Source organism: Geospiza fortis, unplaced genomic scaffold (assembly GCF_000277835.1).
Source record: "Geospiza fortis unplaced genomic scaffold, GeoFor_1.0 scaffold173, whole genome shotgun sequence".
In the NCBI taxonomy this organism is placed as follows: Eukaryota; Metazoa; Chordata; class Aves; order Passeriformes; family Thraupidae; genus Geospiza; species Geospiza fortis.
In genome coordinates this window covers 2755074-2781349 of record NW_005054334.1, presented here as the reverse complement: position 1 = coordinate 2781349, position 26276 = coordinate 2755074, and the positions used below count along the sequence as shown (strand labels likewise).

At 48.4% G+C, this 26276-nt stretch overlaps 2 protein-coding genes across 2 annotated transcripts in view; both read left to right on the top strand.

The window, feature by feature from the left end:
• Positions 1-4687, top strand: part of IL2RB (interleukin 2 receptor subunit beta) — a 10601-nt gene extending 5914 nt beyond the window's left edge. Inside the window, exons 7-9 of the mRNA XM_005421822.1 lie at positions 524-620; positions 2422-2506; positions 3851-4687. Of these exons, the coding sequence (XP_005421879.1) occupies positions 524-620; positions 2422-2506; positions 3851-4687 (1019 nt within the window). The remainder of the gene's footprint in view (positions 1-523; positions 621-2421; positions 2507-3850) is intronic.
• A 5801-nt stretch (positions 4688-10488) lies between these two features.
• Positions 10489-26276, top strand: part of TMPRSS6 (transmembrane serine protease 6) — a 17747-nt gene continuing 1959 nt past the window's right edge. The window contains exons 1-16 of the mRNA XM_005421821.2: positions 10489-10598; positions 12225-12381; positions 12557-12699; positions 12879-12946; positions 14189-14373; positions 17101-17142; positions 17984-18188; positions 18518-18654; positions 18864-18976; positions 19459-19568; positions 20634-20779; positions 21690-21788; positions 23733-23846; positions 24128-24244; positions 24977-25145; positions 25564-25835. Coding sequence (XP_005421878.1) covers positions 12234-12381; positions 12557-12699; positions 12879-12946; positions 14189-14373; positions 17101-17142; positions 17984-18188; positions 18518-18654; positions 18864-18976; positions 19459-19568; positions 20634-20779; positions 21690-21788; positions 23733-23846; positions 24128-24244; positions 24977-25145; positions 25564-25835 — 2068 coding nt within the window. The 5' untranslated portion in view covers positions 10489-10598; positions 12225-12233. The remainder of the gene's footprint in view (positions 10599-12224; positions 12382-12556; positions 12700-12878; positions 12947-14188; positions 14374-17100; positions 17143-17983; positions 18189-18517; positions 18655-18863; positions 18977-19458; positions 19569-20633; positions 20780-21689; positions 21789-23732; positions 23847-24127; positions 24245-24976; positions 25146-25563; positions 25836-26276) is intronic.

Sequence of the window (26276 nt, the reverse complement as noted above, 5' to 3'; positions counted from 1 at the left end):
TCTCCAAAAAGAGAAGTCAGTCCCTCAGTCCCTAACCTTCTCTATGCTTCTCCTTTTGCCTTCTCAGAGACCTGTGAACCCCATGAGTCCCTCTCCCCACTGACCATTAATGCTGTTTCAAGCCTCCAACCCCACTTTAGCTGGTTTTAGGAGTCCCTGCTTTCCTTAGCAATGAAACAGGTTGGCGGACGCCTCAACTGGCACACCTCATCTGTGGCCACCCCCATCTGTGGTGCTGTTATGACCAGGGAGTTTAAGCTTTGTTTGTTCGGCACAAATTATCTGTTAAGCAATGCTTAGACTCTGAAACCTGTATCAGCTCAAAGGCATCCTACACAACACAGCAGAACTCACATATACTGACCTGTATATTAAAATTCTAGATAATATTATAATATTATATAAAATTATAACAAAGGCCCACTTTGATCACCTTGAACAGCCATGAAAGGGCTGCAGCTTCTACCTACAGAATCCTGGTTAGCTTTTAACAGCCGTTTCCTCATTCTTTCTCATCTTGCAGGAACATCCCAGCCAGTCCTGCCAGTTCTGATAGTGAGCACTTTCATCTTTGTGATCATTGGGACTGCCTTCCTCATTAACTTACGGACCCTGAAATGGTAATTGAGAATTAAGTTTACATCTCTGTTCCTCTCCTGTATCTTGTGGGTATTCTCAAAACTCAGATTATTTTTCACCTGCTGTTGCTCAGGATAGAGATAGCTTTAAGCCAACCAATGTATGGTTTGTAGCCCAACCTCCTGAGACTGATATTTGCCTGTGGAAAAATAACACCACCCAAGATGATGTGGTTTCACCAGCACTGTTGTATTGTGCCATTCTCCTGTGACCTGGTGTCATGCCCTGGCTAAATTTAAAACAGCTGCCTCAGCACATCTGTTGCCCAGGGGTTAGAGTGGTGTTTCCTGGCAGGGATGCATCAAAATTGCTTCTTCAAAGGCAGGTCACTGGGTTGGGAACTCTCCCTGTAGTGAGGACCAAGCAAGCCTGGTTACCACTTCCTTCTCATTCCAGCAAGAGCTCAGGCAGGATGAGATGACATTGGGCCTGCAGGCAAAACTCCTGAGTGAGGAGCACAATTCTTGTTCTCCCTGGTCTGTGCAGTCCTCATACACTGATAAAACATATATGATGCTTCAAGACCTCTTTGCCAGTGTTTCTACCCAGACACTGCTTTTATTAAGGACTGAAAGTGTCTCACAAGGTTACTCAACACAATAATAGGAACAGTGACCTCTCATCTTGGCACAAGTTTGGAAACAATCACAGGTTTTCTCATCTCACATCAGGGGTAAAGAAGCAGGGTGCTGATATTCATGGCAGGGAGCAGGGACAAACATTCTCAGAGATGAGGTTGCAGAGGCTGGGTGGTTTCTCTGCAAGGAGACAGAGAACCATGCTGAAGGACAATGGATACTGAGAAAGTCACTGGTCACTATTTTACCCTGAGTCACTACACAAAGTAGAGGAAGTGCTAGATGTATAGCATGGAGGGAGTTAAAAAGGCCTCCTTTCTCCACAAAGTATAATCAACCTAGGGGAATTGAGTGCAGAATAATGCTGAGGTAAGATGCAACGAAGGATTAGACATGCATGAATAAAAATAGCATCTGCAATGATGTAAGGTAGTTTATATGCAAGAGCTAGCAAGCTCTGATACTTCAGAGAGTACATTGATTGCTTCCAGAGGTCAGGAGGGTTTTTCCTTACAACATCCTACAGCAAGGCTTCAGTAAAGGGATGACAAGATGATCCAGCCACTCTGAGAAGCGGAGGAGCAGCTTAGATCATTCCATGCTGCATCAGGATGACAACACACTGGTTCCAGGGAAGGAGAGGCCTCTGGACAATGCAAGGCATACTCACTGAGATGGCTTGCACAGCCAGTGTGCCCCAGCTATGCCATGCAGCATGCTGCTAGGAGGAAAGAGAGCTGTGGCAGAGCTTTCCCAGTGATGGCCCTGCTCAGGTCCTGAGTCATTGTGGTGATAGCAAAACAGAGAACAAACAGCTCACAGCAGTGGGAACTTGGAAACAAGGGAGGCCTGCTCAGCTTGTTGTCAGGACGGGGGCTGAAGGGGGCAGGTGGAGAGGCTAAGGTGACCAGGCAAGGCAGGGAAGAAACCAGTAAAGCCAGGGGTTGTCCTTCCCCAGGGAAAAGGCTGGGGGAAATGTATTTTCCAGTGCCAGGTTTATCTGTCTCACCTCTATACATCTTGTGGCTCAGTAGTGCCTCTCAGACCACTCAAGAGGAAGGACAGACCTCAGGCTCAGCTTTACCTCTTCTCCCATGCCAGGGCAGTACCTGTGAATTGCAGGGCACTCTTTCACCCCCACCACAGTGACAGTGATCAGGATCAGGCCTTGCTTCATTTGTCCTTCTCATTGTCTCTCCTCAAGGTTTAAGAAGATCCTGAAGATTCACATCCCAGACCCCGAGAAGTTTTTTCCCCCACTTGTTTCGGTTCACAGAGGTGACATTCAGGTATGGGGCTGGAGATGGAGCCATAGCGGGGAGAAATGAGGGAAAGGAGCACCCAGCTGCACATGCCCAGGACAGATAGACCTACCCATGCATACATGATATATGCACCTGTAGCACCAGCAGCTGGGTCCTCTGCTCAAGTTCTGTTTTCTGACCTTCTAAAACCTGACACTCAGCTGAGGCATCTCTAATTACAGAACAAAGAAATGGCAAACCACACAAAGCACAGCACCCTGCTCCCATAATCAGCAGCCTGAGAGACAGCAAGGGACCTGCAGGAGGGGGCTTGGCCTCTCAAGATCCCCCTCCCTCCCAGTTCAGGGCCTCCCTACTTGCCCTCGGCTGCCCAGCTCTTCCCCAGATTTCCTGCTGTGAGCTTCTCCTCTGCTCCTGTTGTGAATTGCCATCACACTGGATGGCACTTAGCTATTCCTTGCATCCTTGTCTGCTTCCCTTCTTTTCCCACTCCACTATTCCCCTCCCCTAGGCTCTCTGTGAGTATGGGCAGCTGCAAGGAGACAATTACCACTCTGTACAGCATTAAAGGGAGCGTCAGATGCAAGATGTGGGAGGTGATCCCAAGGGGCATCTTGCTTTAAGAAGGATGGAAACAAACTGCAGAGGGTTCAGAAACAGCAAAGCTTTGAAAAAGCCAAGGTGTAAAAAGGCTTAGAAAGCTTAAACTACGCGGAAAGAGTACAGAGTAGGGGGAGGGGGTTGTGCACTCAAGACACTTTATCAGTGCAGAAAGAACTTGAAAAATTTGCTTTACAAGCCATAAAGGCAATGGATTTGGGTGTTATTGAAACCAGTTTATTTTTAAGGATAATGATGCACTGAAGGATATTGCTCGTGATGACTATGAAAATTAGGCAGAAGGAGCCTGGAAGAGCATTTTAGACAAAAAATCTGCACATGGACATGTGGATAGATCAGAAGCTGTTCAGCACCTAGGAATAGATTACATGAGATACACCTCAATACTGTTTTTCATGCTTCACTTCATCTTATGGTCTTGAAAGGGTTTTTCCTACCTTTTTTATTCCCTTTGTTTCATTTTAATTCTCCATCTTAAATTCACTGCTTCAGAAATCTCAAAATATAGGCTGACAAGATCCACTCTTAATTTTAATGTGACAAAATGACATACTCTCTCTGAAAATCCTGCAGATGAGACATCATGAATGGGAATTTCCCTCCCCACCATCTCTGGCAACCCTTGCTTGGACAGAAAATAAGTCACTCGATTGCTATGGCCAGTCAGTAGATTAAATCTTTGGTTCCTCTCTGAGTGCTATACTTTGGTAGTCACTGTCTCTCTCTCTTGTGTTTCTTCCCCACCAGAAATGGCTCTCGTCCCCATTCTCCACATCTTCCTACTGCGTGAACAGCACAATCCCAGAGATCTCCATGCTCGAGGTGATACAGAAGAATGACCAGGAATCCCGGTTTCTACTTTCCAAGGGAGCCCTGACTCCTGATCCTCCCATAGAAACCAGTGTGCACTCTGGGTCCAGCTGCTTCACCAACCAAGGCTACTTCTTCTTCCACGTTTCCAACTCCTTGGAGATTGAGCCCTGTCAGGTCTACTTCACCTACGAGCCTTTCAACCAGGAGGGCAGTGGCAGCAAGGATGGCGACTGCTACCAGGCTCTCCCCTCTCCAGACCTCTGCACACTGGCAGAGGACATGAATGTGCTGCCCAACAACTTCTTTCACTGTATCGAGGCAAGCCAGGGCTCCCAAAAGAGCAACTTCATGGAAGAGATAGCTGGTGAAGCCCAGCAGGCCATGGCTGTTCCTGGGGCTCTCCAGTCGAGGGAAGGCACTTCACCAACACCACTTCTGGAGCAGGATGAGAAGGTGATGCACAAAGCAGCTTCACAGCCAGCTGGGGCTGTGTGCCAGCTGGACACTGACTTTCCTGACCCACTGGACCCGCAGGACAGCGACACTGTCAGTGTAACCGAGGGCAGTGGGAAGGGGGGCCCTCCAGCTGACCCCTGCACACCAGCAGCAAATGCTGCCTCCTCCTCCTCCCACCCTCCACAGCCTCCACCTCTAATGCAAAGACAGGATGAGGAGCCATGCAAAACAGCCTTCTCCAGCCAGGTCCCAAACACCGGTGCCTACCTTTCTCTGAGGGACCTCCAAAGCCAGTACAGCCATTGCTCTGTCTAGGATCTGCCTGCAGGAGACCCACAGGTGGGAAAGGCCACATCTGCAGGGAAGGCTAGATGGACAGTTTCTCTCCTCAGGACATGAATGTAACTTCAGCATCAATCCCATTGGGACTGCTTACTAATCAGGCTGAAACCCAGCCAACAACGACTTACCTTCACAAGGAAATCTGTTTTTCTGTTACTACTGGCTCTGATGGCATAGAAACTCCTCACATTTCTCAAGTGACATTCCAAACCTCACTAATTCATTTTTCCCTTCCCAGCTCCTGGTAGGAGACTGTGCCAGCACTTCCATGCTCTGCATTTTGGTGTAAAATAGCACTCAGCTATGAGGCTGAGCTGGCATATGATCAGTTTGCCTCATACTGGCCTAAAAACCTCTAATGGGACAGAGAAATGCCTGAAGATGTGGATGTTAGATTTTATACAGGGGCCAGTAGCACTGCCAGTCAGTGCTGGGGTTGATGATGAAATGGATGAAGACATCTCCTCCTGACTACCAAAGGTGTGATTTTTTTTCTATGATGTCCTCACTTTAAGTTTTAATCAGAGATTACATTCTAAGCTACTTGGTCCAGCTTTACACTTTAGAGTCTAAACCTTGGAGTCTCTAAGGCCAGCTCAGAGCCACAACAGCATCAGCTGTCTAAGCAGTGCAGTGTAAAAAAGAAATCCCCATTACTGAGTTAAAAATACTGGGGAAATCCCCTCCCTCTCTTTCTTTCTTCCACCTCTGATGGTGGCAGTAAAAAACTCACACAGTTTCCCATTCTTGCTACAATATTTTTCATGAAATCGAAAGCCTTTCTGCCCTGATGGCAAACTACAGTTATTTGACTATGATAAGCTGATTGCAGAATAGTTCATCCCACATCCTGTATAAGTGGAAAACATCACAGCAGTGCTGCCCATTCCTTCCACTGCTGAAGGGAAACCATTGCCTAATTAGCAGCAAAGATGTGGTTAATGAGCCCAGAAAACTAACCAACGAATCAGCACCTTTACTGAAAAGAAAACCTCAATCCATTTGCAAAGAAAGGGGATAGCACAGACTTCGTTTTTCTTCTTCCTCTACATGCCCTGATCTGGCTTAGAAAAAGCCACAGAAGAAAATTGGCAAGGCAAAGGAAGATCCCTGCATTCACCATTTGTACCATCTCTCCATTTTCTTGCCATATTTTTGGACTTTTCAGCAGTGGGAAAATACCAGCCATGTGCTAAGAGTTCTCCTTATCTCTTAAAAACTCTTCTAAGAGAATTTATACCAAAAAATTCAAGGATACTGAACTTGTTAACGCTTCTGTCATAGCTGTGAGTGTCAGCTACAGCTAATTCTTTCCTATCTCTGTCTGGCCAAGCATTGAGATTCCTGCTCCTACACTGTTACCTGACATTGCAGTATGCATCCTGAATGTTGTTATGAGTCTCAAGTGCAGGGTCACCCACTGGCTTGGATTTCACCTGAAAAGGGCTGTTCAGAGGAGTTGAGCCTCCTTGTTGCTGGGAGGGCTTTGGGAACTATTCCTCTCCTCTCATCAGTTCCTTCACCATCTGTCTCAAGACATGGACTGCTCCATTGTGTCCAGGAGAAAACAGGAGACACAGCTTCACAGATAGGGAAGTACAAGGCTTTCCCAGCTGTTTCCTGTACTTTGAGAATCTTCTCAGATGGACTTTGAAAATCCTCCCAGAGACACTGACTCCCTTGTCTCTGATGGGCAGTTTGCTATCTTACATGGGCCAAGGATCCAAGCTGCACTGTCCCCATGTAGACTTTCTTAAGCTTTTCTATTTTCCTCCATAGAAAGCTGGAAAAAACCTTCAAGATTATCTAGTCCAAATTTTGACTGAATACTACCATGTCCACTAAACTGTATTGCAAAGTGCCACATCTTCTTGTTTTCCAAACAATTCCAAAGATGGTGGTTCCACCACTTTCCTGGAGAGCTTATTCCAATGTTTAACCACTCTTTCAGTGAAGAAATTTTTCCTGATATCCAACTTGAACTTCCTCTGGTGCAATTTGAAGTATTTTCCTCTTGATCTATCACTTCTTATCTGGAAGAAGAGACTGACCTCTACCTTGCCACAACTTCCTCTCAGGGAGTTGTAGAGAGCAATAAGGTTACCCTTGAGACTTCTTTTCTCCAGGCTAAACAACCCCAACAATCCCTCAGCTTGTGCTCCAGACCCTTCACCGTCTCCATTGCCCTTCTCTGGACATGCTCCAGCACCTCAATGTCCTTCTGTATTCAGCATCCCAAAACTGAATACAGGATTTGAGGTGTGGCCTCTGTACAGGGGGATGATCCCTTTCCTGGCCCTGCTGGCCCCACTATTCCTGGTACAAGCCAGGATGTCATCAGCCTTCTTGGCCCCCGGGGCACACCTGGTTCGTGTTCAACCAGCAGCCCAGGTCCTTTCCCACTGGGCAGATTTTCAGCCACTCCTCCCCCAGTCGGCAGCCCTGCATGGTGCTGTTGTGACCCTGTTGCTAACAGGAACTGGCACCTTGGTGAACCTCATACCATTGGCCTTGGCTCGTCAATCCAGCCTGTCCAGACCCCTCTGCACAGCCTTCCTACCCTGCAGCAGATCAACACTTCTGCCCAGCTTGGTGTCATCTGCAAACTGACTAAAGGGGAGCCCTTGATCCTCTCATCTAGATTTTCAATAGATATTAAACACATCTGGCCCCTATACTAAGCCTTGTGGAACACCACTGGTGACTGTCTGCCAACTGGATTTAACTCCAATCACCACAACTCTTTGGGTTTGGCCATCCAGCCAGTGTTTTACCCAGCAAAGAGTACACACATCCATGGCATGGGCTGCCAGTTTCTCCAGGACAATGCTGTGGTAAGAGAGTGTAAAAGCTTTTACTAAAGATTAGGTAGACACCATCCACAGCCTTTCTCTCTTCCACTAAGTGAAGTTCATAGAAGGAGAACAGGCTGGTCAAGCAGGACAAGCCTTTCCTAAACCCATGCTGGCTGGGCTTGATCCCTTTGTTGTTCTGCACCTGCCATGTGATGGCACTCAAGGTGACCTGTGCCATGATCTTCTGTGGCACTGAGGTCAGGCTGATGGGCCTGTAGTTCCCCAGATCCTCCTTCCAGCCCTTTTTGTAGATGGGTGTCACGCTGGCTAACCTCCAGTCACCTGGGACCTCTCTGGCCAGCCAGGACTGCTGATAAATGATGGAAAGTGGCTTGGTGAGCTCTTCTGCCAGTTTTCTCAGTGCCCTTGGGTGGACCCCATCCAGCCCAAAAAATTTGGGAATGTCTGAGTGGCACAGCTGGCCACTAACTACTTCCTCCTGGATTATAGGGGGTTTGTTCTGCTCCCTGTCTTTGTCTTCTAGCTCAGGGGGGCAGGTACCCTGGGGACATCTGGTCTTTCTGTTAGAGACTGAGGTAAAGAAGGCATTAAGTAGCTCAGCCTCATCCTTAATGACAATATTCCCCTGCCAAGTCAAATAAAGGATGGAGCTTCTCCTTGACCCTCTTTTTGTTATTAATGTATTTGTTATTTTTGATAACAGCAGCTAGATTGAGTTCTAGCTGGCCTTTCTCCTTTCTAATTTTCTCTTTGCAGGACCAAACTATATATCTGTACTCTTACTGAGTACATCTTGCTGCTAAGATGAGTACAAAAAACCAGATTAGCTTCTTTGTAAATAAACAGAATATTAAGTAATCTACAGTGGTTTTTTCTGTCCTTTGGGTGAGGGGAAATGATTAACAACTTTTCTAAACAGGGAACTAGGTAAAGTTTTGCTCGGATTAATATACCTTTAGCTCCTCTGGACTCAGACACCTAAAAAAGAGAGCAGAGTTAGAGGTGATCCTGTGGCAAGCTCCTGCTGTCCTGCTGGCTCAGTATTTTCACACACACACACACACACACACACACACACACACACCTCGCTTTTTGTGAAAATGTTGACAGCTCTGGAGCTGGCAAGCTGTTAGCAGGGCTTTCGCAGCCATGCTGGGTGTGATGTGTGACACACCGCGGCAGGAAGTGCTCAGCGTCAGATCTGGCGATAACCGGACCTTTCTTCCAGGAAGAGATATCATTGTGCTCCTGTGTGTGAGTAACGCGGGTTGTGAGTGCCAGAGTCATTACACCCTCAGTGATTTGGGGACCTTTTGGGTTCCCAAGAGCTCTTTGGAAATGTCACACGGGGAGCAGTCACACGCCGTGTTCTCCCCTCCGAGCCCATGAGAGCGTGGTGTGTGGTTCGCAAACCCACAGAAACACGCCACAGCCGTGTCTGCCAGCACCAGAGGCTAACCAAAGCTGAACAGCACTGGGTGGAAAATATTGGTGTGGAAAATATCAAGCTAACAGCCACAGGCACGAGTTCTCTCTTTATCTTAAGCCCAGAGACAGCAAAGATAGCTGTCACATCCCTCATCTCCTTTCCAAGATACCTTGTTCATAAATAGATACCACTCTCAGCCTCCTCCCATATCTCTTCTTTTTTTTTTTTTTTATTTGCTGTGAAGAAACAGAAAGCAAGGGGTACTTGCAGTAAAAAAATTCCTCTGAAGTCCGATCTGATCAAGGGTTTGGGTCCTTGGTTAATTCAAAAGCCTGTGGTGATAGATGTGGTATGCTTACTTAGATAGATCAGATTGAGATTCTACGTATTTTGTTCTGCTGAAAACACCAGAAAAAATTAAGATTCTTCTTTCCAGGAAAATTTAAATCAAAAAGGTAAGGTCTTTGGCATTGAGAAATACCCTCAGATGGGTTCTGACCCACTGTGGCAAGCTTCTCATAGTGTAAACTCAGAAAAGCTATATAGGAATAGATTTTTGCCTAAAGATGCTGCTTGCCCCTCATTATCTGTGGAAATTCTGGTTCAAAGTAACTTTTAAAAGTGAAATCAGGTCTCAAATCTCTTGATTCTGAAAGCATTCCCAGTGAAACACTACAGCTTTCTACCTACATTGAATGTTTATCTACTAGAATCCACCATGAGGCAACTACAGCAATGGCTTTTGGTCTTCATGCAGTCCCACACTAAACCTGGTCCAGTGACAAAGCTGAAAAATGTCTATCCCTGAACAGCTGCCAAAATGAGCCCAAGCAAGCCCTGGCCCAAATAAGCTCAACCCCAGGTCTATGTCACTGGCTAGAGCTCAGCCCTGGGTCAGGAGCCACCCATTTATTGATAGAGTAACTCTGTTTTCTCTGCTCCAGCTGCAGTGTCTCTGCTTTCTCTGACAAACAAAGGGGCACATACAGACTTGCAGCAGACTGTAAGCAGAAGGTCATGTAGGAAAAGTAGCTGAGGAGGACCCGGGGCTAGAAGAAAAGCAGATGCTGCAGGGAGGTATGAGTGGCTGTGCACCTGAGTGTGGGGAGCCCAGTGTCAGGAGACTGGGCAGCAAGAAGCACAAGAAGACAAGAGGGAGTCTCTGAGGCTGGCACCAAGAGGCACTGTGCTTTGCTTTCATCTGATGAACACTGTGGTAACCAGACCTGCTCTCTACTGCTGTCTTCCCTCCTTCCAGCCATCTACCCCTGCCAGCCAGCATCTGCTCCATCCCTGTGCTGGGGAGCACACACCGATGGGACCAGAGAGGGTGGCTAAGAAATGCAGCAGTTGCTCAGCAACTCCCCGTCCCCTGAGGACAACGTAAGCCGTCTGCACCAATCTCCTGGGTTGCTCTTCTCTGCACAGCTAGAGGTGCTCCTACCTTGACTTTTTCTGGATTTCCCCTGCTCAGCCTGCAGATCTTCTCCCGCTTTAAGCCTCCAAACCCTCCATTTCAGAAAAGAAAAAGCCACTGTGCAGGGTGCGCTGACCCACCACAGCAGCATGGTGCAGGACAAAGGCCGAGCTGAAGGGACATGGCACCAGGTTATCGATCACTGAGGAGACCTTGAGCTGAGTAAATAGATGTCCTGCTTCCTCCCCCACTCCCTGCAGGTGTGAGTTGGGGTGTGGGCCAGGTCTCACAGGCAGCAGCAGGCTTTAGAGGTAGGTCTGCAGCTCTGGGGGAAACCTCGGTGCCTGCCATCGAATCTACTAACAAAGAGGCTCTTCTGCTTCTTCCTGCCCTCCCTCCCCTGCCCCTCCATCTGCGGTCGTGTGCTTATGCCTGCTGTTTCTGAAGGGATGCTGTGGTAGTGGAGAAGTGCCCTTGCTCTCCTGGACTACCCAGTTTGGCTCCTTGGGGAGGAGAGCCTTCCCAGGGGTTGCACAGAAAGGTGCCCCACAAGGAGCAAGGGAGGGCAGTCTGTGCTGGGCCTGTTTGCACCACCTGCCCCTCTGGAAGGGTGTGTTAGAGCAAGTGAATGTGTGACTGCTTGTCCGAGTGTGGATGTTCACCAGGCTGGGTTTGATGTTCTGGAGTGAGTTACCTGGTGCTTACATTCTGCAAATGCATTTCCATGTTGCAAGGCAGCCTGGAGGGCTTGGGGCTCCGTAACTGGGGGGAGGAGGCTGAAAAGCCCACTCATCCCTATCAGGTGGTGCTCAGTGGCATCCACATGGGCTAAAACCTGCATGAGGCCAGCCACCTCTTCCCCCAGCTGTAGCAAGACCCTCCCATGCACTCCTCTCCCCGTGTTCACATGCACCACTGGGAACAGACAACTCACAGACAGGACACAAGCATTCCACAACACCTCTGTGTTCTCCCATGCAGATGCATCCACATCCCTTTTCTCTCCAACCACAGAAACACAGAAAACCTTTGAGGGCAGGCATGTACTGTGTGGTGGCAGAAGAAAAGGAGGAGAAAAGTGGGTGACAAAACCAGTATTAATGTGGCTCTCTTGGGCAATGGTATTTCTCACCCTCAGAATGTGGGGCTGACAGAAGAGAAGCAGCCAGGAAGAAGCAAGAGAAGCAATTTGGGGGAAATGAGGGGCAAAGGAAGAGAGAAGGTGTCCCCTGGCACCAGCCGGTGCTGGTGAAGGGCTGAACATCATTCAGGTGCTCTCTTCTCATTAGCTCAGCTATTCAGCCAGTGCCAGCATTGGCTTTGCCTGGGAACACACGGCGTGGTGGGAATGGCAATGTTTGCTTACTCTTGGGGGTCAAGATAAAAATGGCAAAGCAGGCAAAACGTAACTTCAGGTTCCCAGGCAGTGGCTGCTTTGTGCAGCTTTTGCTCACATTTCAGGTCACCGATTTTCTTCCACATTGATTTCTAGATCAAAAAAATACCAGTTTTAAAACAACTCCCAGCCTGGGAGGACAACACTTTTGTATTCAGAGAAACTCATTATTGTACTAACTTGCACTTTTGACAGAATCAAAACCCAGGGAATGCCTTTGAATACCAATGGATTACCAGGAGATGGAGACAAGACAGTGTCCTGGGAGCCTGTCTCCCACTGATTTAGCAGTTTTACTCACATTTGCTCTGAGCAAAGTCTTTGATATTTGCACAGTGATCTCTTGGGGCCGTACATCTTGGGAGAGGAGGACAGATTTGGCATAACACCTTCAGAGAGGGTGTAAGGGGAAACACAAAAACCAGCCTGACCCTGGCATACTGTGTCACCAGACGCGCCTGATGGAGGCCGAGGAACAGGAGGAAGACTCCAGCTCCCTCTCAAATGACAAATCAGAAACTAACTCACGTCGCTGCCTCCGTTATGTGCCCCTTGGGATAGCCTTTCTTGTGCTGGCTGGAGCTGCTGCAGCAACCTGGTATTTCCTAGGTAAAAATTCACATGTTTTTTTGCCCCAGCAGGAGATGGAGTGGGGGTAGTTAAAGCAATGCCCAGCCCAGAGCACATTAGTGACTCTGGGTGGCCTTTAGACAGTCACACACAGGGGTGACCCCCTCTTTCCTATGTATCACTGAGGTGACCTAACAGTGTCTTCTCTCGGCAGACTACAGACCATGGCATCTGGAGCCATCCATCCTGCAGTTCTACTGCGGCAGCCTCCAGGTCCTCAACCGCCGCTACTCTCCGGAGCTGGGGCAGGTGGAGTCCAGAGCCTTCTGGGTGGAGTCAGCTAGGCTCCAGAGCATGGTGAGGGCACTTTCATCAACAGAGCCAGCCCTGAGGCTGCCCACTGAGTAGGATGAGGAAGGGCTCAGGCGCCCCCATCCAAGGGCAGGCTTGGTGGGCCTGTACAGCATGAAGGATGAAAGGTGGGATCAGGCACTGTAACATTGCCCTGTAGTTATGGGACAACGTTCTCATTGCAGCTGAAGGAACTGATTCGTGCCACAGAGCTGGGTCAGTACTACAACTCCAGCACAGTGTATGCCTTTGGGTGAGTAACACCTGCAGCATGTCTGCTTGTTCCTGTGTGAAAGTTTCCAGTAAATTGTACTCTGGTTTCACTGAAATCTGCCCATGAAAAAACTTCTGCAGTCCCTGCCATGACCTCCAAGCTAAGCTGGACAGTCCAGATTCAGAATTGTTCCAGCATAATAGAGCTGGGGATATTTTGATGCTCCTCTTCATCCCAGGTCATGATGAAAAGCCAAAACTGAGAAATTTTTCAGAGAGGCAAAAATTCAAGAGAGTAAAAAAAAAATAATTGGGAAGAGATTAAAAAAATTGTCTTGGCATTGTCAGTAGAAACCGAGCAGCTGTAAATTAATTTTTCTAATTCAAGAGAGCTATTTTATGGCCTGACTCTAGGCACCAGAAGGGAGAGGCCAGATTGCAGCACAGAAAAGTTATTCCCGCCAAGAAGCCCAGACCACCTGGGAGCAGGATAACAGTGGAATGGGATGGAATGGGACAGACGTGGGACTACAGCTTTCCAGGTCATAACAGTAGAACGGGATAGCAGAAATGGTTTCCAGACTGATGGTCATTTGCTTCTGATTTTTTTTCTGTGGAAAACCACACCCCTAAATTTGTCCTTTACCTAAGGAATATTCCAACTTTGACATAATTCCATTTTCAACTGGGGAAAGAAAAGTTTCACTTGCACATCTTCCTCTAGCTTTTTACTGAACAAAGATGTGTTGCAGCATCTCCTTGCCCTCCCCCAGCCAATTTTCTCTGCCAGCTGGTTGAACAGAACTTTCCCAGCCACAGTCTCCTGCAGCTTTAGCCTGCCCAGCATTAATGGGTTGAGGTAAGGTACCTGGTCATAAATCATCCCCTTGTCACCACTGGGAGATGAGACAGTGAAGTCTTGAGCTTCTCTTTTCAACCTCTGGTCAGTAGTACCCAAAGGTCATTTCTACCTGAAATGAGACTACTCATTAGATTAGTCTTGATTAATTATCATAATAATTTGAGCTCATGTGGTCATCACGAAAGCCAGATGGCATGGAACAGCTTCTTCCCACAAAGCACTGACTCACACCATGGATATTGCAGCTCTCCTGCCCCACTCAGAGAGGCTCCTCTGGGTCACAGCAGCACAGTTGGAAAATCTACACAGATATGTCTGATTTATGGAGAAATAGTGGGGAGGGTAATTCTCCAGGGTTTATCTCTCCAGTAATTCTGGAGATGATGAGCAAGAATACTTTACATGCTATTTCTCTGTTAGGGAGGGAGCTCTGACCTTCTTCTTCTGGTTCACCCTCCAAATCCCTGAGAGTCAGCAGAAGGAGGCAACTGCTGAGAGGGTAAACACAGTGCTCCACCAAGAGCTCTCCACCAGCTTCAACAGCTCAGGCAGCCTGTCCTACCAGACGGAGTACAGGGTCAACCCAGACTCTCTGGTCCTCCTGGGTAAGTACCAGCTGCTCAGCTGTGGCCTGAGCAGTCCAAAATGCTCCATGATGCAGAAGGTTAGGAGAAAAGGCCAGGAGTCTATTGAAGGAGACAGACGAAACCTGATAAGGATGAGGGAAATAGTAAGGATCAGGAGATACAATTTTATGCATTTTTTCCTGATAGAGAAGAACTGAAGTTTGATTTAAAAAAAAAAATCCTTCCTTTGAAGGATTGAAATTATTGGAGATACGCCTGACCATGATCAGATAGGTGATTCTTTTTTCACCCATCAGCTTTGGCTTCTGTAGAGCAAGGTCTTAGACAGGTCATAACTTTGATCAGCTCAGCTTGAAAACACCAAGCACTTAGGTTTGCTACTTTCCTTTGGGAGATTATTCCAGACTGTTTGATAGAGAGAACAAAAGCAACATATCTGAGTCACCACTAAGTCTTCCTCTGAGACAAAGCATCATTGTCACTTCAGTTCCTGACATATGATTTTAAGGATTATTTATTGTTGCTCACAGTGAAGGTCACAGCCTGTTTAAAAAGCCACCCATGCAAAACTGCTCCAGAGTAGTTGTTAGGTAAGGGGCCAGGGATATATATGTAGTCATTGCATACAAGTCCAATGGAATTTATATTTGATCGATGTAATGAGGCCTAATTTGCCAGCCTTGTCTGATCCCTCTTACAGAGTACCAAATCTCACAGGTTTTAAAATACACTGTGTTTCTTCTCCTCCTCTTGGGACTCTTATTTCCATGTTTCTTCTTCACATGGGATGTTCAATCTCCAAGTTGTTTGTTTTGTTTTTTTTTTTATCCCCAGGCATACCATCATGCATTATTCTAAGATGAAGCTTCTTGTATTATATCCTACCCATACTTTCTTTAACTTTTACCCCCACATCCCAATTGTTTTGTGGGTCATTTTTTGGTGCCTGTAAAGAAAATTTGATTTCCTCTAAATGATTTTCACTCCCTCATCCAGACCATCATTTTAAGGTCTTAGTCAGAAGATGCATTAGCATCTCATCAAGACATCTCCTCCCACAGTTACCATTAGCTCCTTACTTCTACTTATGATTTGTTTCCAGCATACCAGATCCTATACTCAGCCAATTTAAATGAACTTTCTTTACAGAGATATCACAAGGAAATATGCTAAATCCTTCCAAGTTAGCCCATCTAGAATTTTCCTTTTATTTGCTCACTTCATAATGCAACTCATAAACAAATAAAAATGATGGTGCCATAATTTTAGCTGTTCCCAGTTCCCTCTTATTTGCTTTGCATCTGTTTCACTGTTTTATTCATTTCAGCAGACCACACTTCTTTCTATTTTGGACTTAACACACCAGTTGTAGTTTATCCAGCTCCTTCTGCTTTCCCTAGTCCTTTCCCCCTCCAGTCAGAAGCACAGTCTGATAACTGAAACAAAAGCCAAAAATTTCTTATACTGTTGAGCCAGGGTGACTCCAGCCAGTGACTTCACCTCTGGTTTCATTTGCCCTGTACAGCCAGAGTGAAGAAACAGCCAGCTAAGAGCAGTCATTAGCACTTCACGGCTTTCTGGCAGACTCTTGCCAGCCTGCTCAGCTCGAAACTTTGCCTTGAGACGCAGAGCTGCAAACCATTGACTACTGCAGAAACCTCTCCACCATCTCCAGTGCTTTGTTTTTACTAACAGCCACACTCAGCGGCTACCTTCCAGTTCACTACCTTCCCCCCTTCCCCAAAAATCATTCAGGACTTGCTGTTCTCTACAGAAACTCGGTTTTATTACCTTCAGATAAAGGAGTACTTACTACCAGCTCTGCACAGACTATTCCCTACAGCACATGAGCTTACCTAGGAGCCTGCCTTATGCCTGCAGGATCCTATTTTCCACAACAACTGTTTTTGCTATGACAAAACCACTCATCTCTCCCCACAGATTTGCTTGGAAGCTACAAATGACCAAAGCCCTGACCTAGGAAAACCCTCAACAACAATCCTCACACCCAGCTGACCTCACAGTGCCTTTTCGTTTGGCAATTATTCCCAGTAGCACCTGATCTCTGACTGATTCCAGTTCAGCTGGGAGGCTGCAGAAAAGCCCATCTCTCTTGAAGTGTTATCCACCCTGTGGCTGTTTTGCAGAGATTTGTAGCCCCTGATGGTCACTTTCTCTGCAACTCCCTTCCCCAAAGGTGGATTCTGCAAGGATGTTGAGTAGCTCACTGCACAGTGGCCATAAAGAGAGAACTAAGTCCTTCTCCACCCTCAGTGACTCCCACATTTTTGATTAGGCATTCTTTCAAGTGGGACAGCAGATGGTGAAGGCTCTGGGAAGTGGGGTTGTGCCCTGAGATGTGGCTGGCAGAGGAGGAGAATGACTGCCTGAAGCAATGCCCAGCCCTCCTGGGAAGGGGAAGAAGTCCTGGAACCGCACACTAAAATGGGCAAGGAAAAAGACACAGAAGTCCCTGGTGGGCTGGAAAGCAAGAATAAGGGCTGTTGGATTTGGGTCAGGGGCAGAGAAATTTCCCAGAGAGATGGGCTGGGGAAGGCATGACTGAAACTGGTCCCTGAGAGGAGACACAGAGGTACATGGAGGATGACCCATGCTGAAGCTGTAAGTGCACTAGTTGCAGAAGGAAGGAAGGGAGTCCTCACCATGCTAGGTGATCAGATTATCTTTTTTTTTATCCAGTTTATATTTTTGTTTATCTTTCTTTATATATTTTCTTTCTAACAGAATCCAGTGTGAAAGACATAGTAGTGCTCCAATCCACTCTGGGTAGGCTACCTTCTTTCCTTTTGAGTTCGTGACTTTATGGGAGGGATTTTCACTGGGGACAGAAAGCTTCTTGGCCTCCTGGAGCTGTAAATCCCGGGAAGGCGAGAGTAGCAGCAAGGGAGCACCAGTGCTGCTGCTTGGCCAGATCCAAACTACATGACTGCTATGTACTGGATGGCTCTGGGCAGAGATGCCAGCTGCCAGGGGCAATGACACCACCTCAGACTTGTCCTGGTCCTAATGAGAACTGTGAAATAGCTGGGTATACTGGCACCACAGTGCTGATTCCAGGCCCTATGCCATGCTGCTGCTGGGGTGGGGGTTTCCTGTGTGGCTCTGCACAGGATGTGCCTCATTTAGGAGTCTGTTGTCTTGGCAGTGTTTGAAGATGCTTTTAGTACTTTCAGGCAGCGTTCTAAGTTCTCAGTCTGGCAGCTTGCATTAGATATGCTATTAGAAGCTTGCCTTTAAGCTGATATTTACTCAAAAATCCTGGTGTGAAAGTCTTCTGAAACCTGGAATTCAGATGAGGGAGATCTAAAGCCAGGAAGAATATGGGGCTGAGAGGAGAAAGAGGTGAAAAAGTAAATAAAGCCAGTGGAAGATAACTATGCTGTGCCGATATTTAAAGCCTGAGGTAGTGTTAGGTTAACCAAGGAAGAGGGGACAGTTCTTAGAGAAACTGGGGCAATGGTACAAAAGGATCAGTGCCACCACAACATACGTAAAAGTAAACCGAGATCACTGGGATGAGTCAGCCTTACCCTAAAAAAGGGCTTACACTGATATACCAAGTGACAATCCCGTATCTTAATTTCTCTTACAACCACATCTATTTCAGGTTGCTACAGGTACAGCTATGTCCAGGAGGATGACATCCTAAGGCTGGAGGGCCCTGACTACCTGGCCTCCAGTTGTCTTTGGCACCTGCATGGCCTCAAGGGCTACATGATCAAGCTACGGCTGGAGTGGACCCTGCCAGACTGCAGGGACCGCCTGGCGATGTACGACGCAGCCGGGCCCCTGGAGAAACACCTCATCACCTCGTAGGTGGCTCCTGAGCAGGGAGAACACGCTGGGGGAGACAGGCAGGATGGCACGACGCCACAGCAGGGGAAGGTGTCAGACAACATCAAAGGGGGTTGTCCTTAATGTACAACCTGTCTGTTGCTGATCAGCTGAAGTCACTGATGTGGGATATGTCTTAAAACCATGCTGCAGGAGCTGTTGCTGTTGGTCCTTTGTTTGGTTCAGATAGTACCTTACAACTGCTGTGTGTGGATCACACAGATATCCATTGCCTCTCTTTCTCATACTTCTCTTTCATTTGTTTACTGCTTGCTCCACTCCCATCCTTTGATCTGTTTCCCCTGAGGATCTACGGCTGCAGCCGGCAGGAGCCCATAGTTGAAGTCCTTTCGTCTGGCCCTGTCATGTCTGTTGTGTGGAAGAAAGCCATGTACAGCTACTATGACCCCTTCATCCTCTCAGCACAGGCGGTGCCCCTCGAAGGTGAGGAAGGCTGGAGGAGAGTGGCTATAGTTACAGGGAGAAAACTGGTTTTCTCTTACAGTATCACAGCTCCTAGAGGTCCTGCATCCCTGTTAGGGGCAGAATTCATTCTGGATTGCAGGGGTAGTCAGTAAAAGGCGGGTTACATGGCCTCCCCGGGCTGAGGCTGAGCTGAGAGAGAGCAGGGCTTTGAATGTCTGTATTTACAGCTTGTGAAGTGAACATAACTCTGCGGGAGAGCCTGGAGCCACAAGGGAAGATCGGCACCCCACACTACCCCAGCTACTACTCGCCCAACACGCAGTGCACGTGGCACATGACGGTAAGAGCCAGCTCCTACAAGAGCATCCACCTGTCCCCAAAACCAGGGCAGGACCCTGCACATTGTGGGGGTACAGCCAGGGCTCTCAGTCAGATCATCAAGAGAAGCAAGAAGAGGGTGATAGCCTGCCCAGCCTCCACATAAGGTGTGTTTCTGAAGGGGAAGAAGTCTAATATTGCATGCCAGCACAGAGATGCTGTAGCTGAGGAGGAATCTGAAATCTGATCTCCAGAGGGGTTCTTCAATACAGAACCAGATTGATAGGAATTGATAAGAATTGCCAGGCTTTGATACCAGCAGCAAAGCCACCCTGGGCTGTGGCATGGCTCCAGTTTAGAGGGTGCTTCTTTCTGACCTGCAGTGTGGTCAGAGACATCTGGCCTTCACGTTTGCTCTGCTCGTGTCTGACTTACGGAGTGTGCTGTAACACTCCCAGGAGCCATCTGCCCTCTGCCCCCCGCTCTGCACCCCCCTGTCTGCAGGTCCCATCCCTCGACTATGGGGTCACCCTCTGGTTTGACGCCTACGCGCTCAGCAGACAGAAGCACGACCTGCCCTGTACCCAAGGCCAGTGGATTATTCAGAACAGAAGGTGTGTGGTGGGGTCCTGGTTTCTGTCTCACTTCCCACCTGGGATAAAACTAGGATTAAACGTCTGCAGGTTCACTTCAGCTCACCTTATGTGAGGAAGAAGAGCCATACACTGAGCTGCACTCAGTGACCACCCTTTGTGCTGCTGCCTCCTGCTTTTCTGCTTGTCTTGTTCACTGTCTCCCTGATGAACACATTTCGCACAGATTTGCTTTGAGCTACCAACCTGCTTTCTCTGTCTTGCTGTTCACATCAGGCTTCTTAGTTTTCTCCTGTGTGTGTAACCTTGGTGTCCTCCCACGTCTCCTGTGTTTGCAAATCTGCCTGTCACCACCTCTGCAATATTATCTGTGTGTGCCATTGCCTTGCAGCCACCTCCGTACACATCTTCCCCTTAGCTCCATATCCTCCTGCTTTGACTGCAGCATTTCCCCTGCAGGACTTCCCACAAATAGCATCCATATGTAGCTGGGGCTACTGCTCACCACTGCCCAGGTGCAAAAGATGGAGACCTGTTGTGCTCCCATCGCCTCAAAGCAGGCTCTGAGACAATGGACCTATAGCTTTTGGTTTTCCTCACACTTATTGCGAAATTGCCTGTTTCCCTCCAAAACCTCCCCTGAATCACCTCATTAGTGCCTTCTGCATGATTCCCGTAGGGGTAACTTGTCTTCCTAGGAAGGATCTGATCCAGAAGTTATGTTACACTCGCTTAGGATTTCCACTTTTTCTCTCCCTGCTTTCCTCTCTTAAACTGTCAGTGCCACAGTTTCTACAACATAGCTTCTTCAGGAAGATGATGAAGGAGAATCTTCTTACACTATAAGAACTGAACTGCTTTGCATGGCCTGATCTCAATGCTTTCCAGAAAGCAGGAAATATCCAAAGACAGAAGGGTCCCTCTGGACTCTGTATCTCATGCATACTGAAGGCATTTTGTATTCCTGGTTTGCCTGCAGCACCCAGTCTGTGTGACCCCTTCCCACCCCAGCCCCACGGAGCCCCCTTGCCCTGCTTTGTCCCCTGCCTCCCTGCCCAACCCACCTCGCCTGTGTTTGCCCCTCAGGTTGTGTGGCCTGAGGACCCTACAAGCCTACGCTGAGCGGATCCCAGTCACTTCTTCTGCTGACATCACCATCACCTTCACCTCGCAGATCTCCTTAACCGGCCCTGGCGTACAGGCAGCGTACAGCCTGTACAAGCAATCTGACCGTAAGCTTAGCTTCTTCCCTGCTCCTTTCTGGGGGCCCAGCAGCCCCTCTGCACTTGGCTTGTGCTGGGAGAAACACAAGGCACAGCCCAAGAGCCCTAGGTGCCATCCACCCTTCAGGAAGATGCTCACAAATAAGTGATGCACCAGTGATCCCCCCAAAAGAAGAGGCAATTATGTGCAAAGCTGTTTCTGCATATGTGGCCCTGCCTCTTGTGGCCAGAGCATCCATGCAACAAAACCCAAGGTCACAAAATTGCCTAAAATCCTACCCTCATGTTAACATCACAAACTGGCCTTGGGAATTCAATGACAAAGCACCTCTGCTTGAAGCAACATTTGTTTTGATTACAAGATCTCTTAGAGAGAGCTGTTTCCTGCTCACCTTGGAATCCGTGCAAACAAGAGACAAATAAAACCGCACACAAATACACACATATGCAAATGCCACCCACAGTCTGTCTTTCCAAGGTTTCACCATCTCCCTCCTAAAGGGTGCCAGTAATGCACACCAGTCCCTGAATATGTGCACCTGTCAACATGTCTAACAACAACCCCTTCAAGGTCCCACGTAAGTTTTGATAGCAACTCCAAAGAGCCTGTTTCAGCTTTCCTGTGGCATTCAGGAGACATGAAACAGCCATGATCCTGACGTACGGCATGCCAGACAGATGGCTGTCCTGGATATCGCCCATTGGTACCATGCAAAACAGGGAAAGCCCTCTTTCCCCCGGTGCATATCCTGGCTCCATATGTCCCTGTTAAGAGCTGATGACATGGCACATTTTGGGGAGTTCAGTACACTGCAGCAGCACTCTTGTGGTCAGGAGGGTGTGCAGTTCAAGCCATGGTGCTCTGCTGCCAGGAGGTTTCCAGTCACTGGGGACAAATTACTCTCTTTTGGTTTCACAGCCTGTCCTGGGGAGTTTCTGTGTTTGGTGAATGGTTTGTGTGTCCCAGCCTGTGATGGGATCAAAGATTGCCCCAATGGGCTGGATGAGAGAAACTGTGGTGAGTGATTTCTTCTCCCTGCTAGTCCCTGGTCTCAGCAAGACACAGCCCCTTGCTCCTCCAAAGGCAGGAAGACCTGGAGAGATTTGGGTGGTCAAGGCACAGCCTTGTACCTCAACTTTAGGAACTGAAACCTCAATGCCCTTAGAAGTCTCATCCCACTGCTGTATGGCTTTAACCTGCTCTGGAAAGAGCAGTAATGCTTCTGGCTCCTGTCACAGTACAGCCTTCCTGGGAGAGTCCCCTGGGAGCAAGAACACCAAGAGTTCCAGGCAGCCTGAAAGAAGCGCCCTACCCAAGCTGTCCCCCACCTTGTCCTGCTTTCCTCCCACCCAGGGTCTACAACCAACCTCAGCCCTGGCCTACAGCCTCCTCTGCTCTCACACCCCTCAGCATCCCCCTCCCTGCTCTCACCTGCCCAAGCCCACCTGCTGCCCTTCTTTCTCCTCTTTCCCCCCAGGCCATTTGTGACGCTTCATCTGTGCAGATCCTCACTCATATATTTTGCCCCAGTTTGAGAGCATCAAAGTCCTTGATCAGCCTCAATCAGTTCTTCATGCCAAAAGCAGTTAGTGCTGATTCAGGCTCCACTCTTAGCACCTCAGAACTCCTGCAGAGCCCCATTCTCATAGGAACAGCAATTCAGGCTTAGACATGGCACCTAATTCATCTATTCTCTCACCTCTGGTGTGATGGCGGGCTCATCATATTGCTGCCACCACTAACTTTTCATTAGTTGTTTCCTATAGGTGTTTTTTTCACAGATAAAGAGCCCTGAACCACTGGAGAGAGTGGCCAGTTTTGAAAGATTCAGAGGAAGCTGCAGGAAAAGTCTAAAGTCAAAGGAAGGAAAAATCTTTCTAAAGAAGCTTTAATTCAGTGCTAGAAATGTGAGAGCTCACATAAGATTGCCGAAGTTGGGTTTTGTATTGTCTGCAGTGCTGCTGACAGTGTGCTCTGTCCCATCATCCAGCTGTCTGACATCAGGGTTTGCATGCTTCCCTCCTGTAGACATGGATACATTTGCATCCTTATGAATATCTAATCTTTTCTTGAATCCCAGTATCTCCTTGGCCCCAGGGATATCATGTCATTCAGTTCCACAGGTTGGCACAGACCAAGACTGACAGGAACATTACACTCCGTGTTTTCCAATATTACTTTATATTTGAAAAAGAAAATAGAAACATTATTATTTCCTTCCTTTCTTATACTCTTGCCACTAGTGCATCTCTGATTATTCACTCTATGTTGGTATGGAACAATCCCTGTCTTTAAAATCAAAGTTCAAGTTGCCTCAGACCTTTATGTACCTTTAGTCATCTAGAAGCTCATGCTATTAATGAAAAAATTATAGTCATTGCAGTAAGAAAATGGTACACACAACACAACAAGTTCCTGCTATGGAAATCTGTGAACAGAAGTCAAACTCTGTGGTGGGCAGGCAGCTTAGACCCATCTCCATCCTCCAGTGTCCACCAGAGCTCATGGACATTGTGGAATCCTGTGTTGCTCAGGACTCAGGTGCAAGGGGAAGTGCTGGTTTGTGTGAAACAGTGACCCATGAGCTGGGGTTGACAGCAAGGCAGGAGGAACAGTGACCTCACCAGACATGATGCAGTCCTACAAAACCCTAACAAGGCAAGCAGACCAGGACTGGTGGTGGTAACTGAAGAGTCCATGTGGACCTCAAGACAAGTACATAGTGCTGAGGTGGGTCTGAGGCCAAGACAAGAAAAGTTAAGTCAGCAACAGTGAAGTGTAAGACAGGGTGCAGGCATACCTAGAATGCAGATCTGGCAAAAGCTATACAGCTGCACTACACCAGAGCTGGTCTCAAGCACAGCTTATGAGGTGGGGGCAGAGGCTGCAGAGACTGCAGGACTTATGGCCCTGACCTCACACCTTGTCTGCCTGATTCCTATGTGCTTCACTCCTGTGCAGTGTGCCCTGCAAAGTTCCAGTGCCATGAGGACAGCACTTGCATCGAGTTCAGCAGGGTGTGCAACCACCAGCTGGACTGTGTCAATGGGAGCGATGAGGAGCACTGCGGTGGAGGTAGGGAGGGGACAGCGCTGGGATGACAAATGTCCATCCCTGTGTTCAAACCAAGGCTGTCTGTAGAGTACTTCTCATATGTGACATAAGGTCACCATTGGGGAGTTAGCTCGCCCAGCCTCCTCACAATGTTTGTGAGCTGTTTGTTTGTTCAGGAAATTCCCTGTCATCATTTTTGGAGTTCCCCCAAGCTCTCTGCTGCCCTTCCTCCTCATTTAAAGGATTTTAGGCTGTATCTACAACCAGCTGCCCTCTCTCTTGGCTTCCCTTCCTTTTTGCAGGGGTCCCCTGCAGTCCTTTCACCTACCGCTGTGAAGATGGGACCTGTGTGAAAAAACCCAACCCGCTGTGTGACACCACTGCAGACTGCAAGGACCTGTCTGATGAGAATCACTGTGGTGAGGAAATGATCAGCCACACGTCAGCCAGGCAGGTTCAGGATGACACATAGCTGCAAGTTGCCCTGTTTTCTCCCACCACTCAGAAGAAGCAGCCACCCTCCCTTGTTCCACCACCTTCTCCCCATCTCAGTCCCGCAGTACCAGTGCCCCTGCTCCACCCTGCAGTGGCAGGGACAGCAGCAAGGAGCCAACTCTGTGCTGAGTGTGAGCAAGCTCTTGCTCCTTGGACAGCTGCTCCCTGCCTGCTTCAGGCAGAGGCATCAGGCCAGACAGACATGTCCCACAGGCCAGATTTAACCCACAGGCTGCCTGCTTGACCACTGTGTTGTCTTACATGTCATTGCACAAGGCTCCAGCCAGGAAAATCACCCATGTTTGCATGGCCACTGGCAGGGAGAGAGTTAATGTTTTGATTTCCCTACTTGGTTTTTTTCTGGAGCCTCAGTAGGCAGTGAAGGAGAATGATGGGGAGGGTTTCCTGACGGCACAGCAGTTAGCACAGTCAGCATGCTGCCCCAAAGGCATCCCCAGGCTGCAGCTGCAGGTGGGGAATGCTGGGAGGGAGTGCTCACTAGACCTGTCCTGGGCAGTACATAAAGCATGTGCTGGCTGGGTAAGACAAGCAATTAGAGGTCAAGCTCTTCAGTCAGCTAAGTAGGAATGGAAGGGCAGGCACAGTATTTCATGTTCCCTTCCTTCCCTGAAGTAACTGCTGCGTCTCCTCCTCAGACTGTGGGATGCAAGCCCCTCTCAGCAGGATTGTGGGTGGTATGAATTCTGTGGAAGGGGAATGGCCGTGGCAGGCCAGCCTGCAAGTTCGGGGCCGGCACATTTGTGGGGGAACACTCATTGCTGACCGCTGGGTGGTCTCAGCCGCGCACTGCTTCCAGGATGAGAGGTAAAATGGAGAGGGGAGGTGCTGGTAGAAAGATTTGCATTGCTTTCCATGTCATGCATGATGGGAGGCTTTTCTGACTGATGAGAATGTCATGGGGCAGCTGCACCCCTCCTCTGGCACCTCAGCCATGCTTCTCCATGGCTTGGAACTGAAGAAAGGGGTATGGATATATGCAGTATTATCTGGTGGTGTGTGCAGGGGAAAAGGGGCCATGCTGGGATTCACAGCATTGCTTCCAGGGGGCAGCTTCCAGGGGGCAGTGATAGCAGAAGATGCTGCACAGCTGCACCTTTGTTTTGGCTCTGTGTTGTCCCCATGCTGTCACAACAATGGGGATGTCAGCATGTGCTAGGATGGGGATAGCGTTACCTGCAAAGTGTGCCCTTTGGGTCCCATGCTCCTCTGCTGCATCCTACAGGCTGGCCTCCCCCTCCATCTGGACCGTTTACTTGGGTAAATACTTGCAAAATGCCACCGGCCATACAGAGGTGTCCTTCAAGGTTATCCATCTCTTTCTCCACCCTTATTACGAGGAGGACAGCCATGATTATGATGTGGCCCTGCTCCAGCTGGATCATCCTGTGATCATCTCACCCTTAATCCAGCCCATCTGCTTGCCTGCTCCATCTCACATCTTTGAGCCTGGCCTTCTTTGCTGGATCACTGGCTGGGGAGCCCTCAAGGAAGGAGGTAGGTTCAAGGTCTCCTGGTGGCCTACTGCAGCAGTGCTGAGGCACAAACATAGGTTCAGATGTGCCATAGGCAGAACAGGCTTCTGTTCATCCCAAAACATTGTGCCTCCTTCACTCCTTCTGATTTTGGGTAATAGGTTGACCAAAGTTACCTGTTGAGTGCCCTGAAACCTCATGTGGAGAGGCAGGCGTGGCAGTCTGGTAATCTGTATGGGAACAGTGTGTGTTTCTTCATTCAAAGACTAGAAGAGCCCTTCAGGTCAGCTTAGTGCCTTCACCCACTTACAGACTTGTCCCAGCTGCTTCCTAATTGGAAACACTCAGGAGACTATGCAGAACTGGACACACCTGGTTTGTACTCTTAGACAGAAGAGCTAAACATCCCTTTCAGTGAGAAACAAACCCAAGACTCTGACAACCCAGAGGTTTCCCCAAAGCA